At 41.1% G+C, this 26,096-nt stretch overlaps 2 protein-coding genes across 6 annotated transcripts in view; one reads left to right on the top strand and one right to left on the bottom strand.

The window, feature by feature from the left end:
* MYPN (myopalladin) overlaps nt 1-11,844 on the bottom strand; it is a 68,845-nt gene extending 57,001 nt beyond the window's left edge. The window contains exon 1 of one of the 3 annotated variants that reach the window (XM_005530498.3): nt 11,733-11,844. The gene's annotated coding sequence lies outside the window, so the exon portion shown is untranslated. The remainder of the gene's footprint in view (nt 1-11,732) is intronic. The other 2 variants (XM_014259249.2, XM_088059514.1) reach the window with 2 other exon arrangements.
* A 3,780-nt stretch (nt 11,845-15,624) lies between these two features.
* Nucleotides 15,625-26,096, top strand: part of HERC4 (HECT and RLD domain containing E3 ubiquitin protein ligase 4) — a 30,627-nt gene continuing 20,155 nt past the window's right edge. For 2 of the 3 annotated variants that reach the window (XM_005530496.3, XM_005530495.3), the window contains exons 1-6: nt 15,625-15,750; nt 16,525-16,671; nt 17,840-18,125; nt 20,814-20,973; nt 22,051-22,127; nt 24,139-24,360. In XM_005530496.3, the coding sequence (XP_005530553.1) occupies nt 17,900-18,125; nt 20,814-20,973; nt 22,051-22,127; nt 24,139-24,360 (685 nt within the window). In that variant the 5' untranslated portion in view covers nt 15,625-15,750; nt 16,525-16,671; nt 17,840-17,899. Of the gene's footprint in view, nt 15,751-16,235; nt 16,334-16,524; nt 16,672-17,839; nt 18,126-20,813; nt 20,974-22,050; nt 22,128-24,138; nt 24,361-26,096 lie in introns of those variants that run through there. The other variant, XM_014259250.2, reaches the window with a different exon arrangement.

The following is a 26,096-nucleotide window of genomic DNA, read 5'->3' as shown; positions in this document are numbered from 1 at the left end:
TTGGGCACAGGTGAGGCATTTTCTGGGTTGGGTGATGTCTGATGTAACTTTATACCTGGAACAGAGATCTAAGATATTCTTTATAGTATCTGTAACAGTAGATGTGAGCCATACAGTGCTGGCAGGAGCTGCCTGTTGATACTGTACCCTGTGCTGCTGTGGTTTGGACAGCGTCTGTAGATGTTTAGGCTACAAAATCTGCAGCCTGAAAACAAAGCCTGATGTACTAATTGTAAACCTACAAGGAATTCTGCTGAGATGCAATTATTACCATGGAGTCTTGCTGTTTGTGTGCTGTTTGTGCATGATAAGCAACATTATTCAAGCTGATGAAAAAAAATGCAAAACGTTTCCACTTTTAAGACAGAGTTTAAGATTCTAGAATTGCAAAATTGAATAATCTGAGTGACAGATAAGCTCAGGGTTATGCAGAAAGTACAGCATTGAGAAACCACAAAAAGTTATGAGGCTTTACTGTGGCAGACAGACCGTTGAAATAGCAGATGGTGTACAAGGCCAAAAATTTCAGGAACACAAAAAATTGGAGCATACACTGTGAATGTGCCAGGTCTTTCAGAGCTGGCATTTTGATAGAGCAGCACCAGAGAATTTCAGGTTCACTAGTTGGTAACTAAAAGTCTAAAGCCCATGAAAATACAGTGGCTCCTCTGTCTACATTTGTAGAAAAAATTGAAATCGGGCTTTTGCCTGCTGAGCACTAAAAAAATCACTTCAAAATATGATGACCTCCAGCTTTATGTCGTTTTTGTCTTTGCTGGCTGGCAGAAGAATGAGACATGGTGTCCTGGAATAAATTACATGAGCACAATTTCTCTCCAGATCTTGGCTGTCAAAGCCCAAACTACCTTCACAAGCTCAAACAAGACTCACAAGAAGTGAGTTTAAAATGGAACTTTGTACATGGCTGGTTGGCTGTTATTCCTCAGTAGGATTATCCGACTTTATTTGTCAACCCACGGATTTATCAGGAATGGAAAATTCTTGATTTTCTAGATATTAGGATGAAATGAATACTGTTCTACTAATGGCATGTGCTGAACTATGAAATGAGACATTCCATTTCTTTGAAAGCTTCCTTAAGGCCCTTTGCAGTCAAGTTCCAGTGATTTTGCAGATCTCTCCAGTGTAGGAACCCAGAAATGGAGAGACATTTCTCTGTCTGTCCTGTTCTCCAAAAAGACATTAATCTTGCCTGTCACTGACAGAAAGGCTTCCAAATATCCCTGGGTAAACCAGGATTGATAAAAAATTAAGTAGAAAGTAGTAGAATGTTTAGGATGTCACTGAAGTGAAAAATAGAGATTTTAGAGGGTTTAATACATGGAGTAAAGATGGAGGAAAAAGGGTGTAAGTTCTTAGCTCTCCTTCTTCCTTCTTCTCCAGGATTCTGCAGTTTTTAGAAGCACAAAGAGTGACTGGTTGAAGGTCAGTGACAGTTTTAATTGTGTAAGTAGATATAGAAAACTTATTTGTTAATTTATAAAAGCAATACACCTGTCTATTGTTAATTGGGTAAAAATGGATATAAAGATGAAACAGCCGCCTGCTTCGGGGCCATTTTGTGCCTTCAGAGCCAAAGTGAGGCAGGTTATGGTGAATTGAACTTGTGCAGAGTCTGGAGAGACCTGCCAAGTTCTGTGATAACATCCTAATAAACAGGAGAAACAAGATCCTAACGAGCTTTGGAGTTTTCTTCAGGCCCAGAGAACTGAGATAAACGGAGCTCCCATGGAGGAGTATCCCAAAGGAGCTCGGCTCAGAGGAGCTGAGAAATCCAGGTGTGAGAAGTGCAACATTAAAAGCAGAGAAGAAGTATCATCCAGAGCCCTGTGGAGAAAATTTTTGCTGCCCACTCCTGGTTTGCATCCCAGCAAGAGCTGATCCTGATCTTCCCAAGGCTGATCAGATTTCTTTCTAACAGGTAGTGTGTAGCAGTGCATCAGCCAGGCTTGTTCCAATGGGCTGAAGGAGTACCTGCAGAAGAGAGGCTTACACTCTGACCATTCTGCTGGCCAGGTGTGAATGTTGACTCTCAAAGTGGCCACTTTGCTTTTTGTTAGACTGTTCCAAGGGCAGTGAATTACTCCTGACCTCTGCAGCTTCGGGCAAGAGCAGTGATGTCTTTTCTTGAAGCATCAGTGGCTGTTGCTGCTTTAATAGCTACAGTTAAAAGCTGGGTAATTTGAACAGCAGTGGCAAGCCCTGTTTCTCTTTTATAGACTTCAGTGAATTATCTTCAGGCCCTTATGCCTTTGGTAAGAAAAGTGTTAATGGCAAATTTCTGGATGTTCCTGGAAAAGCTATTTCAAGTGATTTACAAACCTTGTGTAAGATGAGTTGGGTATTTTCTATTCATATCACTATGCAGCACATCTCTTACCATGAGTCTGCCAGGTATTGTGTAATCCTAATTTGGATTCTAATTTTAGAAGCAGAGACATATTAGAAGGATGATAGAAATGGTACCTCTTTTCTATAGAAAGTACAAATAATAATGTTAAAACATTCCTTGCACCCAGCCCAAACCAGACTTTGTCACAGCTTCAATCCTCACCTCATCTGAGGATTGCCCAAGTGTTGGCAGAGAATTTTTTCAGTCTTATTTATTATTTAGATAAAATGTACTAGTGATTTATGGGGCCCTGATGCTGTTTCCAATAAAATCAGAGCTTGTTCAGTCACTATCATCAGTAGGAGAGGAGTCAGACTTTTCCAGAAAGTTTTAACTACAGTAATGAAAGCAATCTTCTAGTCATCCACACAGAACCACAACCTCTTGTACCCCCAGTGTTCTATCTATTTGCTTTTCAAAATTATTCAGTTATATTATTATTCAAAATATACCAGTAGTTTGCTTTGTTGCAGTAGGCAAAGTACAGCTGAAAAATGTTATAAAAATAGATAATCCCCAGAATATGAAGTAATTGATGGTACGGGTGGCAATTGTAAAAGCTGATTTGTAAAATCCCTTTTCTTGTAAAAAGCTTCTACTCAATTGTAAAAGTGTTGGGTTCTTTAAGGCAGATTCCCTGCCTAATAAAACATGGAGAACACCATGTCCTTATTTTAAATAATGATATTTTTTTCTTGTCTGTTATTAGCCATTGTACAACATTATCTTACAAATATCAGCCTTTCAAAAACGCCTCTGACACTAAAGAGTTAGCAAAAAAGCATTCACAGGCATTTTGCTGTTCCTGTACAGTTAATATCTCATTAGCTTCTCCTACATTCTTCCTTTTCTAAGGGAAATTACATGTGGGGTTTTTTTAATGTTGGGATATCTAACCAACATTTTACAAGCTGCTAGGATTCAGATTTTCAAGTGGGTAGTTTCTCTTCATGGTTCAAATAGAACACACATGAGCTCTCCCTGGAAAGGCTCACGTGGCTGAGGAGGATCTCCTGGCAGCTACCACCATGTCTGGGCGCAGAGTTTGGCTCACAGCAGCCTTCCTCCCGTGCTCAGCACCCTCACATCTCAATGATTGTAGAGCACACAGCAAATACCAACACACAGAGACTGGCAGCTGCCCAAAAAGCAAAAGTTTGATGCAAGCACTTATATCAGACTGGTTTTAAAAACTAATTTAGAAATTGAGATAAAACTAATGAGGACTCCTATCTATACAGTTCAATGTATTGGAGATTATGTCTGGTAATTGACAGAAGCACAAGATCAGAAAACAATGATTAAAACAACCCAGAAGCTGGGTTTGATTACTGAGTATGTGCTCCCCCATTCATGACTTTTTTTGGGCAAGTGAAGCAGGAGGAAGCTTGATTTGACACTGATGCCAAACAACCAGCTTGATTGAAAAGTGTGAGATTTACTGTCAGGGCTACTGCTCCCAGCATCACCAGAGACTGTGGGATCCATTTTCACACTATAGGATTTCACTGTCCTGATTGCAAGGCATGATTAGACCAAACAGAGCCTAGAAGGGATCTGATAATGCCAGTTCTGGTGTTGTCTTCACCTAATTTTGGACACTTCTTGCTGTGTGAGGATTGCCTTCCTACTGTGACCCCTCTCCTTCCCTGTCTTCTTTTACTTCATCCCTTTATTTCTTGTCTTTCATGTCTTTCCTTCTCTTGTTTTTGACAGGAACCTGGTGTAGCAGACAAGGCTAATTTTGCTGTGTTGTTTCAGGTCTCCAGCTGAGCCAGCCCAGGCTGGAACTGCCTCAGCCCGATGCTGCTACACCAATGGATTTGTTTTCCTGGGATTCAGTGTCAGAGAGGGCACTAAGCCAAACACAGGTCCATCCATTTCAATTTGTTTTCCCATTCCTTAGAACATTGATCTCCAAAACATATAATAAGGATATTCATAGCCATAATTAATACCAGCTGAACACGTTGTCAGAGTGGCTGGTACAGAGTGGTGTATCTGCTTAACTAAATCTAAAGGAAAAGGAAATACTGGAGTATTTCTACTGTGAAAGCCATATTATATACTTTATATTTTGATTATTTGGACTTCTTCTTGTGTTACTTGTAGGAAAGTTTAATTTTTTTCTGCTGGTAGGTATTTCTGTGGTTGATATTAAGTAGATATGACATCTGTGTCTGCCTTTGTTAACCCATTACTGTTGTCCAGAGACAGGAACATGGATGCTTTTGACTTGGGGATGAGATTAACACAACAACATGTTGTGAATTGTATTCTTAAAAGTGGATTAAGAGTCAGTCCAGGGAGGCATATTTGTAACCACAGTCTCTATTTCCAATTACACATTTGTCAAACAGAGATTTACAGTTCACTCCTTATTCTTATCACTTAAATGGCTTCATACATCTAGAACAGAGAGCAGTATTTCACCCAGGTTCCCTGCAAATAAACTCCCAAACCCTGAAAGAACAGGGAACTCTCACTGAGAGTCTATTTCCAAGTGGTTTTAACATGAAAGAACAAAACAAAGTGTGGCTGTTATTTGTGGAAACCAAATTAATGTAAGTTGCATGGTAATGAGGAAAATAAGCCCAAAGAATCTTGATTTCTGTCTGAACTAAGAGCATTACCTATAAAATATAGGTACCTTCAATACCTTTTTTCTGCTTAGGAGTAGTGTCTTTCCAGTGTTGTTTGGTCTGTGTTAGAGGCCCTGAGGCTCACAGCAAATTAATCCCAGAGGGCCGGGCAGGTGGCAGGAGGAGGAGCTCAGCGTGTGGCAGTGTAGATCAAGACCCTTAGGATTTTAGAGAACCCAAACCCAGAATGAGTGGCTGGTGTTTTAAGCATCACCTGTTCTAGACAAGCAAAACTGTCTAGAAAACAAATGCCAGCTCTGTCAGATGTTTAATAGGACCAAATATTCAGTAACTCTGTTGTCGAAATTGTACCTCACAAGATACACCCCTAATAAGAATGTCTAAAATCATTGGTAGATGAAAATAAGGAGAGAACATTCATGGATTGTCTACATTTTAAAAATGATTTCTTGAGACCTTTTGCTTTCCAGGCACATTCAGATGAGAGTTTCAGTGTTTATCGGTAGTGGCATGAGAATCAGCTTGTCTCTGAACCTGGGGTCATGGCATCACCTCACATAATCTGGAGAACAGCAACACCATTGTTCAGTAAGGAGAACTGGCTAGAGATAAGAGCTCGGTTAGGTGGATTGCATAGAAATGCGTGGTTTAGGTAGCAGGAGAGCATGGTCTGGGACCAGCTTGCTAAAATATGACAGGAACAAACCCCATGGAAAGGAGAGCCTGTGTTTGTGTATTGCAGGTGCAAGAGGATGAGCTGAGGGAAGCGGACACAGCTGGCCAAGCCAGGTTATAGCCACACCTCCAGGGAACCTCGCATCTCGACACACGGGGGCAGCAGAAAAGCGTGGCAGTCTTTGTGCCAAGAAATAAATGTCAGGAATGGCCCGTGGTGTTCGGGAATCGAGCTGTGCCCTGCTGAGTGCTCTGTGAACAGCGACCTGACTGCACTGACAAGGGGAAAAGCCCTTGGCAGGAGTCCTAGGGCTTTGAAAATTTTCCTCCTTTTATTTAAAATAGGATCATTTTGATATGAAACCATAGCTAGGATATCATCACCAAACTCTGACTGCTGGAGTTGCTGTTTTCCCAGCACTTTAGTGTGTCACCTTACTGTGCACACTTGAGATCAGTTTATCCTGGCACTCCCTCCCTTCTGCTGCCTCATCTGTCTGGAACGCCTTCCCTCAGGCCACTGAGTCACCTTCCCACTTTCAATGTTGCATTGTAACACCAAACCGACTTGCATTATAACATCAACTGTAAAAATGTGGATGACGATGCACTGCAAAATTTTATCTATAGATAATGATGAAGCTTCAGAACACCAGGGGGTTTAAGGGTTACTGCTCTACTGACAGATTTAATAGGTTTAATTTTAAAAAAAAAGGTCTTTCATGTCGAAACACGAGCAAGCTTTCAGAAGCAACAGAGATGAGAATTAAAGGAAGTTGTTAGTACCAGCTTATGAAACTCCATCATTATCAGAATCATTATCAGAATCAAATGGCATTCAGGTAATGTAAACTCACTTACATGATCATGACTCAGAAAATTCCCTCAGAGCAACAACAGTGTGAGGTACTGGCCATTGTGACTAGCCAAGCAGACGGTTAGCTGTGCCACAGGTGACTTTTTCACAAATAGATAAGACACAGAAAGAGTGAGGATAAGAAAAAGAAAGGAGGAGATGCCTTTTCTTTTATAACCTTAAGTAAAAACCCTAATTTATTTCAAATAAATCACCCTGTAATCAGAAATATCGATGACTTTCCCAGGCCAGTGGTTCTGCTTACTCAGTTGCCAGTCTCCAGAACCATCTAATTTCATACCAATCAAGACATTATTTACTCAACAGAAGGAGTCAAAAGATCTATCACAGGATTTAAAATACATTGTGATCTGATAAACCATGCATATTGCAAGCCAAGTTTAGACCAACTGGAACCTCAGTGATATATATTAATGCCTTGTGCTGTGCCACGAGTTAATGGAAAGGAATTCTCTTTCTGGCTACGGTGCCTTTGGAAATCCTTTTCTAAATGTCTCTCTTTTTTTTGCTTTAGAAAAGGAAAAATATTGGAAGACTTCAAACTGTGATACTTAGAAAGAAAATGCAAATATGGTAAGTGTTTTTCATTTAATCTGATTAGCAAACGCCTTTTAAAGCACAACAAAACCTTTCTGGCATGCTTAATTGGTGATGTGAGGCTGTGGAAATTCGACATTTGAACTGAATTTAGATGTAATGCTCTTAATGTTAAATCAGGACAGCATGGTAAATCAGGCAAACATCTATATGATGCAGAAATATTTACTAGTTTGTAAAGTCAGACAGGATATAAAGACCAAGACTATATTTTTATTAAATAGTTAGAAAGATAAGCTTTAAATGTTATTACATTTCTGTTGAAAATCTACGGACTTGCCTGTGTAGATCCACTTGTATATTCCCATTTGAGGTATTTACCTTCATATTGGCTGAGAGTTTGATGTTAAAATGACTACAGGCAGTCACCTAAATCTTTACTCACCATTTTTTGAAAATGACAATATATATTTTGAAGCCCCATAGTTCAGAAAGTCCCAACCACGATGTTTATAACCTGTGGGTATGAAAACTCTTCCTCCTGTGTGGAGTGGATTTGTTGTGCATTTTGCTGCTGAGCAGGATTTAAAGTGTTGGAGGGAATAGAGAAGTGGGGGCTGGAGTGGAAGGGGAGCCAGAACTGCTGCTCTCATGAAATGCAAGGAGCATAAATGTGGTGTTTCATACCTGCCATACTCAGTTTTGGGGTTCTGAGCTGTGATGTAAACCCATCCAGACTCAGCTGGTTCAAACTGGCCATTGACCTGGCTCAGGGATTGACTTAGAGGAAAGGAGAGCAGGGAAAATGATGGCTTTGAGGGTGAAGAGAAAGGACTCAGCAGGAAGAACTTCCAGAGTTTTCCCAGCTGTAGTCAAGATAATAAAGTTGAAAATTCAAGAAAATAATAATAATAATAATAATAATAATAATAATAATAATAATAATGTGACTCCCAAGAATGAGCACTCTAAGGACAGTCTCTTGCAGATATAGTGATTTTCTGTGCACTCCCACATGCTCCTTCCAATTGTGTTATTGGAGGGATAACAGGGCTCCAAACAGGATTGCTTCCTGAAAAAGTCAGGAAAGAAACTCTCTACACACTGCATGCTTCCTAATCCTGAAATACTTGGTGTCTCTTTCTGTGGCACCAGAGAAAACCTTTGGATCTCCTGCAGAGCTGTGAAGATCTTTCTGGTATAGATCCTGAGATGGAGGATTTGAGGAAGCCAAAGGTTTATATCAGAAAATATTTGATGAGGAATATATTACTAGTTTCTGGTTTTATTCTCTTTATGTTGATCAATATATGTCCAAAGGAATTACAGCAGTCAAGCACGCTATTTGAATCTTTAAAATTAATTTAAAAATTAAAAATAAATTTAAAATTTAGCTATAAAAATAAATTTATTTTATAATCCTTGAACTTGAAAATTTCACTTCAAAATATATATACTTAAATTATATTTTAAAATCCATTTAATTCCATTTGTCAAAAGGTATTTCTTTTAACTTGCTGTGGGTTTTTTAGAAAACATCAGAAATCATTATAATAACAGTATCTGTTTTGTTGTTACTTGGGCAAATAGTTCTGTATCCAGTCAAAATTAGGTGTAAAATTACTGCTGTGGGAAGTTTCAAAAATGAAGATTTTAAAACTGTATGTTATTAACTATCCTAAACTGAAACCTTGCGAAAAGATAACATTATATATTATGTATATATATATATATATATATATATATTCATAACTTTGACTTGAAAATTGTCCAGACACTTTAATCCCAAATACTGGATTCTTGAGGAGTCATTGCTGATCCAACACATTGGAAATTACAACTGTTTGTAATGGCTATAAATGGAACATTTCTAGGTTCTTGCCTATTATAATTCTGCAGGACTATTATAGTCATGAACAGACTGTTTTAATGCTTATGGTTATTATAAACACAGAAGACAACACAAAACAGGTTTATAATGGTGATGAGCTATTTAGAAGCTCAAACTTGAACAAGAGGTCAGGGAAAATGACAAAGACCACATCATTTGCCTCTCAGAAAAGTGAATTTTAATCCTAATGCTGCTTGCTACAAAGCAACAGCTTGTTCATGAGACAAATAAGCATTCCTTTCCTTTATTTTATTTTAAAAAAAAAGGAAAATAAGTTATAATCCAAGGAATTGAATTTGTAATATTGATACTGACTGTTAAAACACAAGTTTGCCTGGCTGAGTTTGCTGAAAGCTAGAAGCACCTAATAGTGTTTGCATTGAACTGTTTGTATTTGCAGTTCTATCATGTTTGGGCACAATATTTTTTGGTAAGTCTACTGGCTAAAATATGATGTGTAACTGTTTCCTGAGGAAATTGGTGTTTCAAGCCGAGTCTCCTGTAATCTGTCTGGTTTTGGATGTCTCTGCTGGCTCATGGGGTGAGCAGCAGCTGCTGTGTCACTTGGATACTCTTGAAATGCTCTGTCTTTTTCTGAGAGTCTCAGAAACCACCTCACTTAAATCTCCAGGGTCCTGAGCTCTAGGATTACTCCCAAATTCGTATCTGTGTATGTCTAGGAGTAATTTTGCTGCTCTAGAACCTCGACCAGGAGCTGAAAATAACTCTGTATTATTGTTCTAGGACAGTAAGTATGTATGTGTGAAGTGAGGAGTATTCTGTGCCCCTGAAATGATCATTTCTGCCTGGGACTGTATTTAGTGGTGTCCTGGTGAGTTGCTGACATGAAAGATAAGAAAGCCTTCATTAGGCAGACATAGGTGATGAATCACTGCTGCCTCCTTCCCCATCCAAGCAAAAAGCACAGCTAAATGCAATGGGGGTTTGGCACAAGTGGCTGCTCAACTGTTCCTGCTTCCAAAAGAGATACAGTTGCTTTGGCTTCCCCTTTCAAGCTTCAAGTTTTAAATGGAAGCAGTTTGTTCTATGCTGGTAGAGCAAATAAACAAAGAAACATTATCCCAAAAACATGGACCCAAAGTCTTCTGCAGTGAAATAGGAGCATCCAAATCACTCGTGCTGAAAATTCAACAACAAAATTGGCTGCACTTTGCACTACTCCAGTGTCAGTAAAGAGAAACAAAAGATTACAAATTTATGGCAATTTTTCTTTCCTAAATAAAGTAAATATTGACTTAGGTGACCTCTGGGAACATGAGGAGTCACTGGGTTTCTCTGCATAGGAATTGTGTGTAGGGAGCAGCAGTGATTCCATTTTTCACACAGTTATGAGGATTTGATTGCTCAGCTCATACAGCTCACCTTCTGTCTCCAATTTTTTTTTTCTTTATTTTTTATTCTAATGCCAAGGTTGAGACTTACATTATAGGAAATTAAGAGTTACAGTCCTTCAAGGACTCCAAACTCTGACTGCTCACATACAATTTCTGTGGAACACCTTAACAACATCTGCAAGAGAAATTTAATTTTCCATCTGTCCAAGACTCTTTGACCACTGTGAATATTTAATCCCCTTTACAAACAGAGATGTCCTGTACTGTGGTTGATACAAATGTCATAGATTCAGTCCCACTTTGGCACATTTAGTCCATGCTTCACCAAGTATCTGTTGGTTACTAACAGCACAAAAGAGATCGTATAGAATCGTGCCTCTCTGTGATACATGTGAGATCATGAATATTGTCCCGAATTAAATTACAAAAGCAGCAGAGTACTGTCCAATCATCTTTACTGCACAAAAATATCTGAGTAGCAAAACAGGCCCATATTTCTGAGTGATAACTAATAGCAGAAACAGCTGTATGTAGTTTGAATGTACCAGTCACAGTTTATGCCCTGGTGTTATTTTCTTCCAGCTATTCTTTGCTGTGTGCTACCACAGGAATAGAGAAAACAGCATGTACTGACAATTGTTTGGGCATGGGGCCACAGGCTGTCACACCCAGCTGCTGGGGGGTCCTCTGCTTCCTAGAGACTGTGCTGTGCCTCCTTCCCTGCTAGCAATCAGTGCTCACATCCCTTTTCATGGCATGCCTCTTGTGCCCTCCTCTATTCAAATGTTTCCTCACAGTTTCTTTTTTCTCCTCACCTGCAAGTTCTGGTCTAAGATCTGTTAGTCTGGTCTAGGATCTTTCCCTCCACTATTTCTGTTCCTGTACACAAACACATCCACACCCCTATCTTCCTACTGCCTCTAAGTTGAATTGTTGTTTTTTGGTGGTTTTTTTTTTCTCTCAAATCTTATTATTTTAGGACTTTATCAAGCAGTAAGTGGGGTAGAGATAGAACTGAGTATCAGGAAAAAAATCACTCTGGCTCAATAGAAAGAGACTTGATCATGTTGTTTCCAATTTTCATATCAGCCCATTTTTTTCTTCCATTCCCAGTTACATTCCAGTAACAACAAAATCAGTTCTGTGATTTAAATGCCAGCTCCCACCACACCCCGAAGAAAAGAGACCATCCATGTAATTTTCACAGTTAGTTTTCCCTTCTGCTGAATCCCAATCCCCCTGAGAGAACAGGTCCTTCCTCCCCACCTCTGTTTACACGAGCACCTTTCTTTCTTTCTAATCAGGTCAGCCTGTGCTTGGGATAAGAAATTAAACTAAACAATCCAACATGGAAATTTGCAAAGAAGCCAAGAGTGCTCACCATGAAGAGCTGTGACCAGGCTGTGTGTGAGCCTCAGTTCTGGTCCTGTCCCGTGCCTCTTTGTTCTCCTCAGTGCAGGCTGCTACCTTTTCTGCCTGCTCTTTACGAAATAGTAAGAAGGCTAATTTTAGGGTGCTTCATCATGCTGCCGTGCAAAGACACAGTGTCATGTCAGAATCAGCAGCATGTGGCACCACTTGCAGCTATTTTATAAGCTGAGGTTCAGTGTGTTACCAAATTGGTCTCTGCAGGGCACAACCCTCTCAATTATTGATATTGTATTCCTGGAGGTTTGCACCTTCAAAATCAAAAGTCACTTTTGGCCTGACCAAAAGCCCAGTTTAATCACATGGGAACTGGTGTCTCACAGCATCCAGCTCTTAAACTGGAAAACACAAAAGACTACATGGGAATTTCCTGGTGCTCAGTTAGCACCTGGCCTGCTGATCTATTTATAACAGAAAAATACATGTAATAGTGCAGAACATCACTTCAATAGGAACATGTGGGAAGGGGCTGCACTCCCAACCCTGTGTAGGATGCTCAGAAATGTTCAGCATCTTCAGCCCCAACCTGCAGGTGCCTCAGCACTTGTGTGGCTTCTGCCATAGTGCCAGGGCACAGGGGAGCCACTCTGTGCCAGCTTGTGTGGGCTTGGGGACACTGGATCCACACGAGGGTTTGTGAATGCAAGAACTTCGTCCCTAACACAAAGGTCAGCTCCTTTCCTTCATTACAGACTTCACATCCAGGGCTCATCCTCATCCTTTTTCATTTTCTTTGCACTCAGCCTCCTATGAAAAGCTTTCCTTTGGTTCAGCTGTAGTTTGTGGCCTGAGAGGACGAGGGCAGTGGTGGGGTTGCAGGTTTTTGGGTTTGCTTATCTTAAATTGAAGGTGTCTCCTCAGTTTTCCCTTAACCAGCTCCCTTTATCAGGTGCCTCGAGTTAAGCACAGAACTTGCAACGTTGTCAGTTTAGTATTTCTGTAGTGATTCATGTTCACAAACAGGTCAGAAACTGTTCAGGTTGTTTCAGCATGTTGCCATCAGTTAATAAATAATTTGTCTTACTGGTAAGCACATTTGCATTTGATCAGAACTGTTTGTGAGCAGGGTGGGCAGAGAGAGAACTACAGCACACTCAGCTATAAAGGATATAAAGCATATAAAACACATACTCTGTGTATGTGTGAGTTCTCTACATGGAAACTGAAGAATCTGAGGACAAAATGTAAAACTGAAATGGCATAAAAGGGTCTGACCATCCCTTGTTTGTAAGGCTATTTGCATTCTAAAGCCTGTTCTTTGTCTTAATCAAGAATATTCTACACAAAGGCTTCACACAAAGGTTGGTAATTTCTCACAGCAAAATGCTGACATCTCTAATTTCATGTTATCAGCTGTTCTGGACACCCATTTCTATTTTCTGTAGTCTGTGACACATCAAAGTATAAAGCAAAGGGGTTTGAAATGCAGAATGAAAGTTTACAAAGTATGTCCTGGCTGTTGCCAGGAGAAAATGGATGAAGAGAGCAGAGTCCATATCTGTTATTAACTATACAGAAAGTTTTATGCCATAACACTGTAGCCTTCAAAAAGATATGTATTAACTGAAAGATGTTTTCTAGCAATTAAACATAAATTACATATTAATTAACCCTAGATATAGTTATTTCCCCATTTTTTTATTATCTCAGTGGGGGATTAATGGGAATACAATTTAAAACCACAATTGTGCTGACAGCTATCACCAGGCAGTAGCCAGGCATTGCTATTTTAATAATGGCCGGGGAACTGAAAATAGTTCCCTGCTTGTTGGGACCATCAATAAGAAGTCTGTGCAATGGTAATAGGAAACCCTCAGTGCTAAGGCACTTACAAGGAAATAAAGTCCTTCCCTGAAGTTAAGCAGATTTACATTTCTTGTTTTCGCTGGATTTGGCACCTCTGAGGTTTTTTTTGCAGGTGCTAGATCGGACATTGGGAATTTTGAGGTGCAAGCAGCCCCAGAGCTCCCTTGAGCACTGCAGCTGCAGAACTTCACTGTGGCACTTTGGTGCTATGTCTGTTACAGAAGGAAGTTGAGATTTGTGCAACACTCTATGTAGTTTCATGCTTTATATATTTTTTATTTAATGTCCTAAGCCAGTTATACCAAGTGACTTTTCCTTGGATAAAATTGTAGTGAGCATATAATGTTCCCTTCAAGTACTTGGGCATATCCCCACATGCTGGTCAGAGGACACATTGCACAACGAATGCCAGTATTTAAAATTCATTTCACAGTGTAGTTATTCACAGTTACTACTCCGTTGGGCTCACAAATAAAGGGAAAAGGAAGTTTAGAAGATAACAAACAAAACGTTTTCCTCCACTTGCTCTGTGTCACAACTCCTGCTATCCTGCCAGTCTTAGATGCAGAATGGCAAAAGGTAAATCACTCACATTTCTCCTTTAAATAGCAAAACCGGGTATTTGCTGTCCTGAAAAGTGCTGCATCATTTAGCTTGTGTCAGCTATGCAGCAATCTCATTTTCTCTAGGTATGAATTTCGTATTTCTGGTTTGGATCTTTACTGATAAATCTACAACCACAAACCCTAAGAAGTCCTGTAGAATCTTACCTATTTACAAAGGAGTGTTTAATGGCTGGACCAAAACATCCCATTTATTGGGATTTTGTGAAATTATTTCCATTTAACAAAAGGGCAGAAGGACACCAAACATAGATTCACAGTTCACAAAATCACTTTGCTGTTAAGTAGCCTGGTCCCGGCCTTTTTTCATTTCCCGACCTACATAAAGGTAGGACCCTTCTGTAAAGAGGCTGCTAAATAAGAAAATCTCATTTGGATTACCAACCCGGTCCGATTACATAAATTGCAATGGATTTTCCTCCCAGTACCAAGCATGGAAAAAAAAAAAAAAAAGGGGGTTAAGAAATGTGCCTGGCATGTAAACTTCTCTTTTAGTGGTTCCACCAGAGATACGATTGAAAAAACCCGTTTCACCATGCCCATCTTGCGTATGGCTACTGAGAAAAGCTTGTAACCAGAGTGAGAAATTCCGAAAACTGCGTTTCTTTCTGCGGGAGGGGCAGAGCAAAGCCCCAGAGCCCCGCCTGGAGCGGGCAGGCCGTGGAGGGCCGAGCTGCCCCCGCCGCAGCAGCGCCCATCACCCGCGGGGAGCGGCTCCGCGCTCCCACGAGTTAATGACGCTTAATTGGAGTGTGAAGAACACTTTGTTCCTGCATCCCCCCGGCGGATCCAGTTCCTTCCCACTCATTGCTCTCATTCTTTTCGTGCCCTCAGAGATCAAGCAGAGGCTTCTGCAGATCTCCGTACATCACACGCATAAGGAGCAGCAACACGCGCCCAAGGGTCTGAAGGGCTCTGCAAGGCGGACGAAACACGCCGTACCAAGACCTCTTCTCAGGGAGCTATCTGCTCCAGAACCCACTCAACTTTTTTAATTCTCACTCTAAAACCCGTGAGGCAACACAACGAGGGCTCTGTACTTTCGCTCTCACATGTGTTCCCATGCCGAGAGACGGCTGCAGTCCCCATGGGAGGGGACAGCCGAGCTCCGCGTTCGGCCCTGCGGTGCCCGAGCAGCCCAGGAGCGGAGAGCGTCACTGCGGCGCTCCCGGGCCTCTCCCGAGCCTCGCTTCTGCCCTCCCCTCACGGCCTCCCCTCACGGCCCAACGGCGGGAACGGAGCCGCGCGCGGCCTGCGAGCGCAACGGCCCTTCCGGAGCTCCGCTGAGCTCCGCCGGGCTCCGCCGGCCCCCCGCCGCGTCCCCGCCCCTGCCCACGGGGCCGGGCCGGGGGGAGGCGGGCGGGGCAGCGGGCGCTGCGGCCCCGCCCGCCGAGCCGGCGCCTGCGCGGCAGCGGCGGCCGGGCCCTGTCACCGCGCCCGGGGCTGCTCACGCTGCTCACGCCCCGGCCGTGGCCGGCGAGCGCCTGCGGTGGGCGGGCCGCGGGGAGGAGAGGAGAGGAGCGGAGCGCTTCTCTGCCACCGGTGAGTCCCGCCGGGTCTCGGCGGAGCTGGGCGCCGCCGCCGCGGGGCCCCGCGGGGCGGACGGAAAAGTGGCCGGGGCCGCGCTCGGGCGGCGGGGCCGGGCGGCGGGACACGGGAGCGGGGCGGGCCGGGCGGCGGTGCCGCGGGGCAGGTGCGGGCCGGGGCGGTTGGAGCAGGCCGGGCGGCGCCGCCGAGCAGCCGCGGAGCGGGCCGGCCGCCGCCCCTTCTCCGCCGCCGGGCCGCGTCCGCCGCTCCTTCCGCACCTCAGAGCGGCGGGCCCGGGGAGCCGAGCCCCGCCGAGGGAACGCGGGGCGGCGGCGGGCGCTGGGGCGGGCGGGGCCCCCACACGGGACCGGCGCTCCCACAGCGGCCGCAGCCCGCGAGAAGCCTCCAGGCGCTTCCCTGCCGCCGCCCCGCGCCCCGGCGGCCCCGGGCGAGCGCGGTGCTGGCCCCGGTGTGTGCTGGCAGGCGGCACCGCGCCGCTCCCGGCGTCACGAGCGGGAGCATCCAGCAGCTGGCGGCGCGAGTTGGCTCTCATGACCACCACGCACAGGGTGAAAGACTGCCGTGATTCCAGATCAAAGTACGGAACTTTGGCTACTGGCTCTAAAACGATACAAAACAACCCCGCCTTCCGTGGATATACGTAAACAGTTCAATGGGGAGGAAAACTTTGCTTATTTTTTTTTCCTGTTGGAGATGGGGCTAAATCTTCACTGCAGAAATCTCCAAGAATTATTAATAGTTCATCTTTCCTAATTTCTTGTGTTGCAGGTTGAAGCAAGTCACTGCTGCAGATGTGTGACATGTGCTGTTGTGTAGCTATGTCTTAATGAAGACATCTTCGTTTCGATGTCCCCTTCTGAATGTGGTAGGATATAGCTACGAAAATATTTGATCATGCCTCACCTCCTGAGATAGGTAAATAGAATGCAATATATTTTAAGATGTTTGGGTTCAGTGTTGCTTTGGGTTTTTTTTTAATTATTAAAAATAATTGTCTTGTTTACTGCGTTTTGACTTGTGCAGAGAAAAATAGTTTATCTTGTGCTGGCAAGAATTCTGCCCTTGGGTGTATGTAATGCTTAGATGTTAAGTGTTGGCTTGCTTCTTTGAGCAGTTTGGGATTTAGGTAGTTTATACGTGCTATGACCCTGCAGAATGTCTTCTGAATAATGGTCACAAATGAAAATTTGTAGTAAATTAACATTAGATAACGTTGACTTTTAAATTGCTCTGAAAATACAGGGAAACTTACTATCATGGGAATGTGTTTTTTAAGTAGTAGCAAAAACATTGTCACCAATTCTTTGTCCTATGCACTACTGCAAACGGAAGAGAAGGGCAGCTTTGAATCCTTTCCAAAATGGTACAGTCTGGTCAGCACAAATACTGATAATTGTAATTTAGGGATTAGGGGTGTGGGCTTGCTTGGGGGGTAGTTGGTGTATGTGGCCTCCTGTTACTGCAGAGTGACTGAAGCTGGTGTTGATTGCAGTGCAAGACTGGGGACTTGAGTTTCAGCTATTTATTTTCTTTTAAACTGTAAGTTCAGTTCGCTCCAAGTTGTTTAAAATGTAATGACTGACACAGCATATTGGACTTTTTATTGCATAACTGGATTGATCAGAGCTGACCAATTTTTTCCAAGCTATGAGTCAAGAGTTGTTTTTGGTGATGATCTTGAGGCCATGCACATTTCTTTTCAAGTAAAGGAAGGAGGCTGTACTGTCTCCTTGGAAGATATTTGAAGATGTTTCCATTGGAATTGGGTGCAACTGCAAGTTTGTGTAAATTTGGATTAGGGATTAAAGAAGTTTTACACTATTTTAAGTTTTTGAGACAAATTTACGTAAAACCAGTGACCTGCACATCTTGAAAGTTGTTTCTGAAATGGGAAAGAAATCATTTTGCTACAGGGTCAAAGCAAATCCTGTGCAAGAAAGCAAATCACACTCTTAAAAAATTGCTCAGGGTTTTAATACATTGGTATAGAGAAAATGAGTTCATGGAATACATGCTTTATAGAAAATAACATAAATGTTGGGTACAATACTGAGAAATACACATTTTCCTTTTTTCTTAACAGCTACGCAGAAGGAATATTCTATAAAAGTGAAGTTGGAAGATCTCAAAAAGAAGTGCAAACATGTTGTGCTGGGGCAATGCATCTTTTGGACAGCTTGGATTGGGTGGAATTGATGAAGAGATTGTTTTAGAACCCAGAAAAAGTGACTTTTTCCTAAATAAAAGGGTCAGAGATGTAGGATGCGGACTGAGACATACTGTTTTTGTCCTGGATGATGGGACTGTTTATACATGTGGATGCAATGATCTAGGACAACTAGGGCATGAAAAAGCCAGGAAAAGACCCGGTAAGTTGAGAAGTGCTGAATTGTGGAGATTCTCTGTGGTGGTGTGTGTGGCTTTTGTTTTATTGTGCTCCACCAAAGCCAGGATTGCCTATGCATGTGGCAAATTCACATGCAGCAGTTCTTCCAAGGATGGACATATTTTTAGCAGGAAGTGCATTGCTTTGTTGGGATGGGTTCTTGTGACACTTGGAAACAAGCAGCTAGGAAACAGTCCCCCCATATTTTTGCATGGCACTGCCACTATTTTTTATTTTGAGCACGGCCATGGGAGACTCAGTGGCTGTTTTTAATCTCAAGGGGAGCTGACCTGATGCAATACAGGGCTTGGTGTTGTACTTCACATTTGTGTTTGGCTGTTGGAGTATGGTGGAAATGAGTATTTGGCATATCACAGCAGAGAAAAGTGTTCTTAGTTGTCTAATACGTGGTGTACAGCAGGTCTGATTAAAGCAATGTTCTCTTTTTTTAAGAACTAAAAATAAAACTTTTGATAAAAGACTTATCAGCATATGCAACACTACGGGGAGAGGATTTGGAAAAGCCTGAAGGATGCTGTGTAACACTTCTTGGGGCTTTTTTTCTTCCCACCCATGTTGTGTGTGTGTTTCTGCTCCCTCCTAGTGCAGTTCTGGAGCAGAAGTGGGTAAACATCTCGCAGGGGCTGCAGAGGAGTGTGCACATGGGCTCCCTTCAGAGCTTGCTTGTGAGTCATAGCTGGTGCTGAGAGCCAGGGAACACTGCTGCTCTCTGCTTACAGCACAACCTCACAAACTGGAAAGGCTTACTGAGACTCCATTCTCATCACTCCTTGAGCACTTTTACAACTTGCTTGGCTCAATAATTGCCACGATTTTTTCAAATGGAAATGTGGCGTCAGGAGGTATTTTAGTAGTTCTCTTTTACACAGTTTCGGTTTTGTTGCTAGTTTTTATTTTATTTTATTTTCTGAGATGTAACTTTTTTAAACTAATGTTTCAACTTCTGTTGGGAAACAGTATGTGGATATTAAAACTGATAATCCTTTAATTAAAATTTTAATCCTTCAAAACTTTAAACATCTGCTTCATGAGCATGAAGAGAAACTCAGGGTGTCAAGCTGACTACTTGTTACCCACTTTGAAAGTTATGCTGAATGGTCTTTTAAATCTAAAAGTTACAATGAAAATATATTTTAATTTGCACGACCTCTCATATATAATGGACCTGCTGTAATTTTTATTTTTTTTTTAAATGTGCTCAGACACATGAGGATTGTAATGTCCTCCCTAATTTTCTTTTCACCCAGAGGTTACTGATAATACTGCTGAGTGTTGTATGAAGCCCAGAGCATTGGGATAACTTCAGCTGCACAGTGCAGAGAGGCTTGGTATCTTCACAGATGGGTGGATGCTCTCTTTTGAATGTGTTTCTGCTAACTGAAGATAATTTTGTTGCTGTTTGTCTTTGCTACCTCCTTGTCCCCACTGCCTTTCCTCTTTCCTCCTTCTGGAGCTCTGCTTGCCATAGGGACTGCATGAGTATTCCTTAATCCATTTTAGGCAGAGTCAGGCTGGCTGGTTCAGCAGCTGGAGGAGATTGCCTGAGCTAATAATCTATGTTCTGGTGCCCGAGCTGGAGAGCGCTTCCATGACCTCTCCCACCGGCAGAGCTGTGGGAGGCTCTGCTGGGTGAATTGGGGTGGTAACCTCTTCAGTCAGACCAGCTGGATGTAATAAAAAGAACTTATATCTGCTGCCTGTGTTGGTTTATTTTGGAAGCTGAGTGCCTGTCGTGCTGCAGATAATGTGAGCTACTGTTTTGAAGTTGACTTGGGCTGTGTTTAGAGTGCCTGTAGAATTGACGATACACAGGCTTTTTCAGTGGTGTGCCATCCTTAGGCTGGAATAGAATTTGTGTTTGAAAACTGGGAGTAAAATGTCCAAGCAGGCTCGTATTTAAGGGAGCTGTTAAAAATTCCAGCCTTAATGACAGGCCCTGATGATATTTGTCCGCTTTACTTATTGCTGAAATGGAAATGTTAGACTCCTGATCGCAAATGATAAGCCCAAAACCAAGCTTCAAGTGTTTCCAAATGCATTGGTGCTGGAAAAAAATCACAGATGCTTTTCAGAGGCATGCACTGTATGTCTAGAAAAATTACTCTTTAGGGTCTGTTTCTACTGTATTTTGCATTATAAAGAAGACATTGTGTAGCTCGTTGCAAAATCAGTAGCTTTAGTCTGTAATTTGCCCTGCCTTGTTTTGCAGGCTCTTTCTTAATAATGAATAGGTGAATTTAATTTGCTGTGGTAGAATGTTTTCCTCTTACATAATGTCTACACGTGTAGTCATTTGACAATAATCTGTTTGACCTTACTGTTAATTGAGTTTCTGCACTCATTTTCAGATGGCAAGATTAGAAGGAACCATTACAATCAAGCAGGTTTCGTGCACTTCTGTGTTTTGCTTCAGAAACAATCATTATTTGGTGACTTCAGGGTGTCAAATTTAACTTATTTCTCCTAGATTCACATGTTTATAATTTTAAATAAAGGGTGTTTCAGCAGAATTTATGGGATTAGTTGAACGTCATGCCAGCTAATGTCTTAGTACTGTGTAAACTGTTTGGAACAAGCCTAGTTTGTCATTAGCTTTTTTATTTTTATTTTTTTTAAACCAACTAATTTTATTTTTATTTTTTTTTTTCAGAACATGTTGGTGCACTGGATGCCCAAAATATTGTAGCTGTGTCATGTGGAGAAGCCCACACTCTTGCATTAAATGACAAAGGTCAGGTATATGCTTGGGGTCTGGCTACTGATGGACAGCTTGGCTTGCCAGGAACAGAGGAATGCGTCAGAGTGCCCAGGTTAAAAATAGTACATAATAAATTGCCTTCTTTTTTAAAAATAATGTGCTTAAATCATATTGGTGAAGCTATTCTGTTGTTATAGGTAAAGCCATACAAATACAGAAAATGTATATTAGCTGTGATACTTGAATGTTGTGTGTAGACAGTTTCCTTTCTCAAAATGTCATCTGATGTTAGAAATGTGTTACAGGTGTGCTTGGTTTGGTTTGCTGCTTTTTGGGGTGTTTTTCTTTGTGTTATTTTTTTAAATAATCCTCCATTAAAGATGAGACTTACATTGGAGATGTAGGATGGGTGTTTTAAGAGTATGAATGCCATTTAAGAAAAGTTAAAGAGAAGTAGGGTGTTAAACTTTCAATTTGAAGAAGGTACAGTTGCTGTTCACTCTTTGTACTTTGGTTTTCGCCCCAAAGCTTTTCAGCTTTGATAGAATAATGCACCTTCTAGTTAAAAAAATTCATATTGGCCAGGGTCATGGGCTTGTTTTCAGAATGCCATGAACATTCCAGCTACATGAAGTCCACACACAAAACTAACAGTTCCTTGGAACCTTAATTACTCATGATTATAATGTTAAAAATGTTCTATGTACATCAAATTGAAAGCCCACAGGCCCTTCAGAAACTTTTCTTTCTCATCCAAAGTTGAAAGCATTATTAGTTTTAGTGCACATGTGGGTGAATTTGCAACTTCTTTGTAATATCGTGCAATATGTATTAGCTCTGTAAACTGCAGTTTTGGAAACCAGAAAGTAAGAAGGAGTTTCCTCTTGTATTCTGTATTCATTCCTCCCTTCATTTCTCCCTTCAGAGATCACCTTCCCAGCACCTGAACCTCCCCAGTTCTTCATTATGGAGTTTTACAGACTCTGTCTATTTGAAAATAACACAGAACCTGACCTTAAAAGGTTTAGAGAAGAAGCAGTTCTGACTTCAGATTTTACTAAATAGCATCTAATTAAAGCTGGGATGTTTAGTATACTTCAGTGAAAGGGATTCACATTTTATATATTAACATTAATTTCATACCATGATCTGGTAGCTTAATTCTTTTTCTGTTTTCTTACCCCAATAGAAATATTAAAAGCTTATCAGAGATCCAGATTGTTCAAGTTGCTTGTGGTTATTATCACTCGCTAGCACTCTCAAAAGGTAAGCCAAATTCTCCTGAAGTTTTGTGCAGTTTCTTACCAGGGAATTCAAAAGTTTTCAACATTTATTTTATCTCCTTTTTTATTTTTTAAGAAAACATGTTTATTAGACAATTTAACAATGGAAGCTTGAATTTGAAAAACAAATGTACAAACACGCGTTGAGTTGTGCTTTTATTTCTTCAGGGGGAGTGTGTGTTGTTGTTTTTTTTAATTTTATCATCTGGCTTTCACGTAACTTCCTTTTTATTTTGTTTCTTTTTCTTAGTCCCAAATATTTCTCATCCTGCTGGGATGTTGCTCTGTCCCTGGTCTGTTTTAACCTGTACCCTCAAGTTACAGGAGTGATTTCCTTGTGTGCTTTATTATGGCAAAGCCTCTGTTTTTTGGTGCTTCCATAGCTAAAATGCCATGTCACACACAAGCCACCTTTTGAAAGTTTAAATACCTAACTTCAAATTTCTGCTGGGGCTGTGAGCACATGCTGAGTTAGCCTCACTTATCCTCCATGTCTGGTTACTGCAGCTCTCCAGAAACAAAAATGAATTAAAATTTGCTTGTTGCTTGTCTCATCACAAGATAGGAGAGTTGTGGCCAAAACTTCCACTGGGAAGAAGTGGCTGCTGAAAAGCTGAAAAGGTTTAAAGGGAATTTAGCAACTTAAAACAGAATTCCATGAAGTTTGTAGTTTGTCAGTGTTTATGAACAATCTGTGTTTAAAATAGGAACCAAATAACGTTGGGGAGGCAGGTGATCATTGTATGCTGAATGATTTGTGTTTTTGGCTTTAAATACAGTAGTTTTAAATATATTTTTTTATACTGGTTATATGTGCCTGGATACTGTATGTGACTCTTCATGGCTTCATATTGAGCATTTCCTGTGCCATCATGTATTTCCAGGTGTAATTAGCATTAGAACCCAAATAAATGTTTTTGTTTTCAGGGCAGGCAGAGCTTTAGGAGTAGTAACCCTTTGCCTGAGTTAAGATCTGCAGTAAAAAGTGGGAGTGGCAGAGTTTTGTTGTTAATGTTCCATTGGTCAAAGGTGCAAGAGCATCACAGGAATTTGTGATTTAAAATTCCCTCAGTGTTTTAAATACAACATCACTATTTTATTTTAATCCAGTTCATGGATTTGCAGCTCCCTTTCTGTTCTTGGCGTGCCCCGTAGGGTTTTCTGGGTTGAGTTGTTAATAATAATATAAATAAATGAAATCTGAGAGATCAGTACTACTCCAGGGGATGGGTTTCATTGTTTCCCCAGCTTGATAAAACTGTTATTGCAAAGGTGGAGATGTGAGAGACATAGGAAACATTTTGAAGGTAACACTGCTCTTGAAAACATGCCACATCAGCCAAAGTAAATTATTTTGTGTTCATCTTTAGGCAAAATACTGGTTGTTCAAGAGAATATTTTATTTTTAGAATGAAAATTTAGGTCTTTGATTGTCATTCTTCAAAATGTTTTTTTCTTTGTAAGGTATCAAATGACGTCACAAACTTTGTGCTTCATTGATCATATAATGAAGACAGGATTTAAAAATATACATCTCTTAAAATTGTGTGTGGAAATTTAAGTGTCTTGCCTTAGAAAACCTTAAACGATGCTTTTGATTGGAAATCTGAAAATTTTCCATGTCCAGGGTGAAGCTTTAACAGATCTCTGCATAAACATCTGTACAGTAGTGGAACTTCCATGGAGCAGTGTCTTGCTTTGTGATAACCAAACTCAGTTGATCCAGCACTGTTGAAATAGGAATGTTAAGAGCAGTTTTGAGGGGTTTGAATGTGATTTAAGTACTTCCAGTCTGATTAAATGCTTGAGTTGAATGCCTGCAAATTACACAAGAATGCTTAGCTTCAGAAGTCAGTAATTTGTATGCATTTTTCAAACTCAAAAATATTTGAAGAGTGACAGTCTAATTTTAGCTTTTCTTACAGTGGATAAACATTGTATTATTAAACTATATTAATTGTATTTCTTGGTTGTTTATTTTTTCCTTCAAACAGGAAGTGAAGTGTTTTCCTGGGGACAAAACAAATATGGCCAGCTGGGCTTAGGTTATGAGTATAAGAAACAAACCTCACCACAAATGATTAAATCTCTGCTGGGAATCCCTTTTGCACAGATTGCAGCAGGAGGAGCTCACAGTTTTGTACTAACTCTTTCTGGAGCCATCTTTGGATGGGGACGTAACAAATTTGGGCAGCTGGGTCTTAACGATGATAATGGTAAGTAAGCATTGCTTCAGGAGAATTTCATGCTGAAGGGTTTGGGTTGTGAATCCAGGGAGAACAAACCTTGTTCAGTATTTTTGGAGTGTGCCAGTGCCACGTGAGGTTGCATGAAGAAGACACAGAGGTGTTTTCCTCAGCTGTTTTGCAGTGAGATTGCTGGCAGCGTAATGTTGAAATTCTTGCCTGCTTCACTTGCATTCTTTGCCTGTTCTACATCTTCCTGTGACTTAATGGGCTTGAATTAAAAATACTGTGCAGTAGTTACAGTTTGAACTGAATTTTTTGTGGATGAAATTTCTTGGCAAAAGCAGTAATCTGTCAAAACTAATTGGTTGTCCTTAGTTGTCACATTTAAGGCATCTTCATTTTTTACTGCCATTTACTTTTACTTTCCTTTCTCAGGCCACTTTTGATACTCATTCACAATTTTTGGCTAACCAAATTTCCAAAATTTCCTCTGCTAGGTGGATGACACTCAATGATTTTTAGCAAGGGGTAGGTCAGACAAAAAATTGTTTCTTTATTGGCTGTGTTACAGACACTGTCTCCTCACAGGGCTCTAGGATGGCAGTGTTTGCTGTCAGGGTCCTGGAATACACAGTTTAGTAATGGATAATCTATAGATGGTTCATCAGTTCAGATTTTCTTACTGGTTCACTGTTGTCAACACCATTTAAAATAGGAAACATGGGCTGTAAATAAAATGCCCATCTGAATGCCTTAAAAATTGTCACATTCATTTAATAAGAAAGTTACAGCTATTTTTCAGAAATCATGGGAGACTTCAGGTGCTTCTGCACATTCTTGGGAATGCATGTAACCCCGGATTTTTATGTAGCATCACTTCTCAATGAAATCCCTTTTAAATGTCTTCATAGGGTTTCTTGTGTAAATACTTTCCAAAGAAGCCAAACTCATACAGATGATCATTTTTTGCCTTTCCTTTCCTGTACCACTTTTCCTTTCCTGTACCACTTTTCCTTTCCTGTACCACTTTTCCTTTCCTGTACCACTTTTCCTTTCCTGTACCACTTTTCCTTTCCTGTACCACTTTTCCTTTCCTGTACCACTTTTCCTTTCCTGTACCACTTTTCCTTTCCTGTACCACTTTTCCTTTCCTGTACCACTTTTCCTTTCCTGTACCACTTTTCCTTTCCTGTACCACTTTTCCTTTCCTGTACCACTTTTCCTTTCCTGTACCACTTTTCCTTTCCTGTACCACTTTTCCTTTCCTGTACCACTTTTCCTTTCCTGTACCACTTTTCCTTTCCTGTACCACTTTTCCTTTCCTGTACCACTTTTCCTTTCCTGTACCACTTTTCCTTTCCTGTACCACTTTTCCTTTCCTGTACCACTTTTCCTTTCCTGTACCACTTTTCCTTTCCTGTACCACTTTTCCTTTCCTGTACCACTTTTCCTTTCCTGTACCACTTTTCCTTTCCTGTACCACTTTTCCTTTCCTGTACCACTTTTCCTTTCCTGTACCACTTTTCCTTTCCTGTACCACTTTTCCTTTCCTGTACCACTTTTCCTTTCCTGTACCACTTTTCCTTTCCTATATCACCTTTCATATAATGTGTTTTCAGTACTCTTAGGATGCATTCTTGTAATTCCTTAAGCCTGATAATTTAGCATAGTCCTGGTATTGTGCTAGGCCAGGAGACCAGAAATCCTGGAGGCCAGAAAGCCCTACACTACCTTGAGAAACCAGGGCCTGCTCTAGGACATAC

The sequence above is a fragment of the Pseudopodoces humilis genome, chromosome 9 (genome assembly GCF_049639895.1).
Source record: "Pseudopodoces humilis isolate 2021_Gansu_Grassland_sample_001 chromosome 9, ASM4963989v1, whole genome shotgun sequence".
NCBI classification, from domain to species: domain Eukaryota; kingdom Metazoa; phylum Chordata; class Aves; order Passeriformes; family Paridae; genus Pseudopodoces; species Pseudopodoces humilis.
This window is presented reverse-complemented; position numbering and strand designations above follow the sequence as displayed.